This window comes from Anarrhichthys ocellatus, unplaced genomic scaffold, assembly GCF_004355925.1.
Source record: "Anarrhichthys ocellatus isolate YVR2014 unplaced genomic scaffold, GSC_Weel_1.0 scaffold31, whole genome shotgun sequence".
In the NCBI taxonomy this organism is placed as follows: Eukaryota; Metazoa; Chordata; class Actinopteri; order Perciformes; family Anarhichadidae; genus Anarrhichthys; species Anarrhichthys ocellatus.
The window spans coordinates 1,537,289-1,542,999 of record NW_022280061.1 but is presented as its reverse complement, the minus strand read 5'-3'; the positions used below and the strand labels follow the sequence as shown (position 1 = coordinate 1,542,999).

Genomic DNA, 5,711 nt, shown 5'->3' with positions numbered 1-5,711 from the left:
TGTGTGTGTGTGTGTGTGTGTGTGTGTGTGTGTGTGTGTGTGTGTGTTTGCACACCTGTGTAATTGCGTGTAGCTTCTCACTCGCAGCCAGTACTGCATAACGTGTGCACCTGGTGATTACGTACATGCATGTGTGAGAGTAGGCAGGGGAGGCGGATGACTGATCCGATGACATGGCGCTAGACCTTCACTCCTGCGGCGGTGAGTCAGACAACGGATCAATTATTTAAAGCCTGTTATTTGTTCACTCTCCACCTCTGCCCCGTCGATAAGCACAAGATGACACTGATGCACCTCACCCATCCACCAGCAGCACGTTGCAGCGGAAGGATTGAGGTCTTGCCGTTCGTGCACTCGACTGCTCGTAACTGCTACGACTCTTACTGACCTGCTTACGTGACAGGATTAGGGGGCGACTGTGGCTTGGTAGCCTCCTGCCATCAATGTGTGAATGGGTGTGAATGGCGACATGTAGTGTTAACACGCTTTCAGTGGTCGGGAGACTAGAAAAACGCTTTACAAGTCCAAGTCCATTTACCGTGATTTATATTGTGTTCATGGTCATCACAGGGACTAATGCAGGTTTATAAATCCTTTCATTCAGTGCAGTTAGTGACCTGATGCCAGCTTGTTCCCATTAAAGAAAATGATCAGATGACCTTCAACCATCTATCTCCTCTGTCTGCTCAGGCAGGGCAGTCCTCTGACTTAATGCAGATTTATTGGCTTCAGTGTTAATTGAGTTCTGTTAAACCTCAAAGGCCCGTGTTGTAGTCCTGGTCGATCAGTAAGCTTCTCTGTTCAATTAGATTAACGATGTGACGTGAAGCCCTCTTCTACCCTCTGCCTTTATCAATGATGACACAGTCTTTGCTTGGAAGGCCAATCCTGTTATTTACGCCCTCTTGAGTTCACTAAAAAGCCTACAAGTTAGTCGTCTTGTGACCTTTTTATTATCTAACCCTCTACAAAACAGGTCTCTGTTGCTTCGCCTTTTAGTTTATTTGTGTACAAAGCTTTTTTTGTCGTACTCCATACTGATGAATACAGAATACAGGTTCAGCAGCCCAAGTCCTGTGCACTCATTCTTCATATGTTTGCAATCTATTTCCTTATCTGAATTGAGGGATGGAGCATTTGTGATATTTGACTTGACTCGCACTACTAGACAGTGCAATGGAGATCGATAAAGTCCGACTTGTCAACTTAACTTGAAACGTCTTTGCTAAGTCACTGCTGAGAGAGAGAGAGAGAAAATGAAAATGCTCATCTGCAATGATCATTGGCTTGTACTTCCTTAATCACCGCCTCCACGCATCAACAATGAGATCGACCAACTGATGAACCAGATGCAGCAGATCGAGACCCAGCAGAGGAAGTTCAAGGCATCCAGAGACAGTATTCTGTCCGAGATGAAGATGCTGAAGGAGAAGAGGCAGCAGTCGGAGAAGACGTTCATGCCCAAGGTGATCATGAAACCGATGTTGTCACAATATCATCATTCAACGTACATACAAGCCCAGAGTTTGCATGATCTGTCGCCCGGGGCTCAGCCTGGTCCCTGCACACAGTCCGTGCTGTCCACTGATGTCCGACTCTTCCTCTTTAGCAACGCAGTCTCCAAAGTCTTGAGGCCAGTCTCCATGCCATGGAGTCCACCAGGGAGTCACTGAAGGCCGAGCTCGGTACAGATCTGCTCTCTCAGCTCAGCCTGGAGGACCAGAGGCGCGTTGATGACCTCAACGACGAGATCCGTCAACTCCAGCAGGTGGGTGGGAGGATTGGTCAGAGGTGGTGGTCCGTGTTGTTATTCACACCTTGAAATAACTGACAGTCGCAGGTTCTATAGACTTGTTTTGGGTCGAGAAAAATCTGAAAATGTGTTGTAGTGAGGTGGTCCGGTGTCAGTGAGTGACATCGATACAGCACCCAATGAACTACGTCACCGCCGCACAGTTTGTACCGTCGATGGAGACATACTGTGATAGGTTATGTCAGCTTTTGCTTTCCTCAAAGGGTTAAATTATTTTAAGTGTAATGTAATTCCCGTTGTGGCCGTGGGGAAAAGAGGCACGAAAACTTTAATAACACAACAGTAATGTGGATTTCTTTTTAAATGTTCAAACATTCGTATTGCTTGGATCCAGGTTGCTCAACAATACAGCTCTCTCACGAAACAGCATGACTGTTTCTGCTAACTCTGAATAAATCACATTACGGAGGAGGCTGCTCCGCCCAAAACACATGTACACGTATACACCTCATTCTTATTTGGAGCCAGTTAACACGTCTGTTAACAAATATGTTCCCTGACATTGACAATAGAGTAAGAATTGGTAGAATCACGTTTTAATACTGTGATATAAATACCGTCAACGCAAAAAACAAACAAATATAAGGTGATTATACATTTTTGGTCATATCACCCCCTAATTTTATGGAGTGAACACAGATTCAGTGTTTGATTTGAATGGATTTAACCCTTTATGAGGGGCTCTGTTCAGCTGAATTCGTGGATGCGTTCACAAACCTGCAGCTGCTTTTCATGTAGTTCACACAATACGCCGGTTACCCTCCATGTTGTTGTCTCTTCGTTTCCCCCCCCGCTCTCTCCGCCTCCTCCGAGTGTATGCTGTGCTAGCGTGTAGTGTTCAAATAGACCTGACTGAGGTGAGAGTAGCAGGCAGCATCTACGCGTGGGTTGTTCCTGCGATCCAGCGTTGCTTTGTTCTCTTTCAACGCCAGCTGCACTCCGCTCTCACCTCAACGATCGCTCAGCCGTCCCCGCTACGGTTGCGCAACACGGAGCCTTTCATGTTCGGTTCTGCCGTGTTGGTGGTTGTCAAATCCTATTGCTCGCGACATCACACTCAGTTAGGAGTTATTGTTGGTAAGGCGGTTGCCCGGACTGAAGTGAATGCACACGCAGAGATTAATATTCACCAGAGACTTGCTTATTCACAATTTCCAAACAGAAGTGGATGTTGTTGTCACATGACAGCAGATTGTGTACAATGCCAAAGGCAGATATTATTCAAAATTGCAATATTGAGTTGCTGAGAATGTGCTAACGTCTCGTCTGTCTGCACAGAGGCAAAGAGCATCGTATGTTGTGTGTTGATCCCTCTTTCCACCCGCAGGACAACAGGCAGTTGTTGAACGAGAGGATTAAGCTGGAGGGCATAATGACCAGAGTGGAAACCTATCTCAACGAGAACTTGCGTAAGCGTCTTGACCAAGTGGAGCAGGTACACGGTCCCCTTTACACTCCTCAGAAACCGGTCGTATTACGGCTCTACATACAGGATCATTTAGTGTGTAATGTCAAATTTATGTGTGACTGCACTGTAGTTTTGTTCTGTTTTTGTTATTCGTAAGTTAAATTATACAAACTTTCATAACCACGTTCAAGGTTTTTGTCTGCAGCTGTTAGGTGATTAAAAATATAAAGAGCTGTTGTAAATGGAGAGTCGTGGATAAAAATGCTTTCATACATACAAGTCAGGCGAGAGGTGTTAGAATTTGAATGACCCTCTTTTTCTTTTTTCGATGTGGCCTAATTTGCGTCGACACAGGAGCTAAATGAGCTGCGAGAGACGGAGGGAGGCACGGTGCTCACAGCCACAACATCTGAACTGGACGGAATCAACAAACGTGTGAAGGACACTTTGGCGCGATCGGAAGGTACGCATCGTACTACAGACACAGCACTGAGATGGTGTGGGGCAGAAGGTTTAAAAATACAAAACATGCACACACACTTTCCCCTTAGGACACTTAAACAAAGTACAATTTCTGATCATTCATCCAGATCAACACACACATATATACACATACATATATACATATATACACACATACACACACACATATATATATATATATATATATATATATATATATATATATATACACACACACTCTCTAATTATTTCATAAATGCCAGAAAAACATGTTAACATGCATCAAGAGACAACCGTAATGGTTTTCGGAGCCTTTGAATGTACTCGTCACTGGTTTATAGACCGTATCATTTCAAGCAACTAACAAATCAAAGTGTATCGCTATTGTCTGATATCAGTAATCTTAACTGATTTATTATCTGTTGAGTGCAAAAAAAATAGCAGTTGGGGAATCTAAATGCAGAAACTGTAGACTGTCCTGGTTGGTACCAGCAGCAGATGGTGAGAGCTGCTGTGATGTGATCGACTCTGTTAATATCCTGTTTCAGAGACGGCCTGCCCGCTGCTCTTCTGTTCTAGCGGTGCTGTGACTCAGAGGAGGTGGATGGAAGGCAGTTGTCCTGAATAGATTTAATTTGCATGAATTCATATTTAATCATTGTCTAATTAATTAGACATATTAAACAGCATGGCCTTATTCTGAAGTCTGCATTATACTCAGTCCTTTGTTCTAAAGTAGGCTTGTGCTGAATGGCGATTGGATAAAAACAATTGAAGGGATGACGGATAATTGATTTTAAGTCAATTTAAACCCACTCACTATCAGAACTAAGATGTTGTGAAGTAATCTCCAGACTCTGCACCCTACAGTGCATTTGGAGATGTTCCTGGTGGAGCAGTCCGCCCGCTGAGCCCTGTTAATCAGCACGAGTGTCGAGTTCATTTCAATCCTTAATTACAACCCAGTTTGCCTCCTTCTCCACACATCTGTCACCCCGCATCTCTGTTCTTCATATGCCTGCTCACCAGAACTTTGCTCTGCGCTCCACAACAGTAGTTACCGTTATGGATAGGGCTGTGTTGAGGTTTTTTGAGTGAAGGGAATAACTTACCCATCACCCTCCGATGTCTTTTCCCAGATCTGGATATTCTGGCTGACAAGACGGAGGTGGAGATCAAGGACTACATAAAGAGCATGGAGCGCTGGAAGAACATCGAGAAGGACCAGAACGACGCCATCAACCACGACACCAAGGAGCTGGAGAAGATGACCAACAGGCAGGGCATGCTGCTCAAGAAGAAGGAAGAGTGCATGAAGAAGATCAGAGAGCTCGGCTCGCTGCCTCAGGAGGCCTTTGAGAAGTACCAGACCCTCACACTCAAACAGGTACACACACACACACTTACAGTGCGGAATGATGATGATACATGATGATTTGTTGCCCCCGAAAACCCGCCAGTCTTTCCTTGCTAAGCTACAGTGACGGGACAATAAAGCACTGGTCACTGCAAGCTTTTACACAACACATCGTCTGAGCAGTTGATAAAAAAAAAAAGGCTTTGAGACCCTTTTAAGGCCTTTTTAAGGTGCTATGAAAGGAAATTCTAAGAGTGCCAGATGTTTAGAAAGTCAGACCCAAACTGTTTGACTTCACAGTGACACTAAAGACACAACAGCAGCGCTAACGATAACTATGAAGATCTGCTGAAATTCAGTTTTTTGTTTTTTTTTCTGCGCATCCGATCTTACTACCTGAATCAAGCGTATGAGTACACACACGCACACGCACACAGAGAGATGGAGCCAGCTCTCCTAAGGAATAAGACCCAGGGCCATCACATCCCACCCACTCACAAGTGACTCAGACACTGGTTAGTGCTCTGTCTCTGAATTTATTTCATTTATTTTTTAACCAGCTGCCTCTGGGAGACTGTGAGTTGAGTAGACTTGGCTGCATCTTTCATAAGTGTGTGAGCGCGTGTGTGTGTGTGTGTGTGTGTGTGTGTGTGTGTGTGTGTGTGTGTGTG

At 44.7% G+C, this 5,711-nt stretch overlaps 1 protein-coding gene across 1 annotated transcript in view; it reads left to right on the top strand.

The window, feature by feature from the left end:
* The window catches only part of smc3 (structural maintenance of chromosomes 3), a 20,116-nt gene that overhangs the window by 10,570 nt on the left and 3,835 nt on the right, over window positions 1–5,711 (top strand). The window contains exons 20-24 of the mRNA XM_031864656.1: window positions 1,315–1,466; window positions 1,610–1,768; window positions 3,141–3,248; window positions 3,576–3,684; window positions 4,823–5,070. Of these exons, the coding sequence (XP_031720516.1) occupies window positions 1,315–1,466; window positions 1,610–1,768; window positions 3,141–3,248; window positions 3,576–3,684; window positions 4,823–5,070 (776 nt within the window). The remainder of the gene's footprint in view (window positions 1–1,314; window positions 1,467–1,609; window positions 1,769–3,140; window positions 3,249–3,575; window positions 3,685–4,822; window positions 5,071–5,711) is intronic.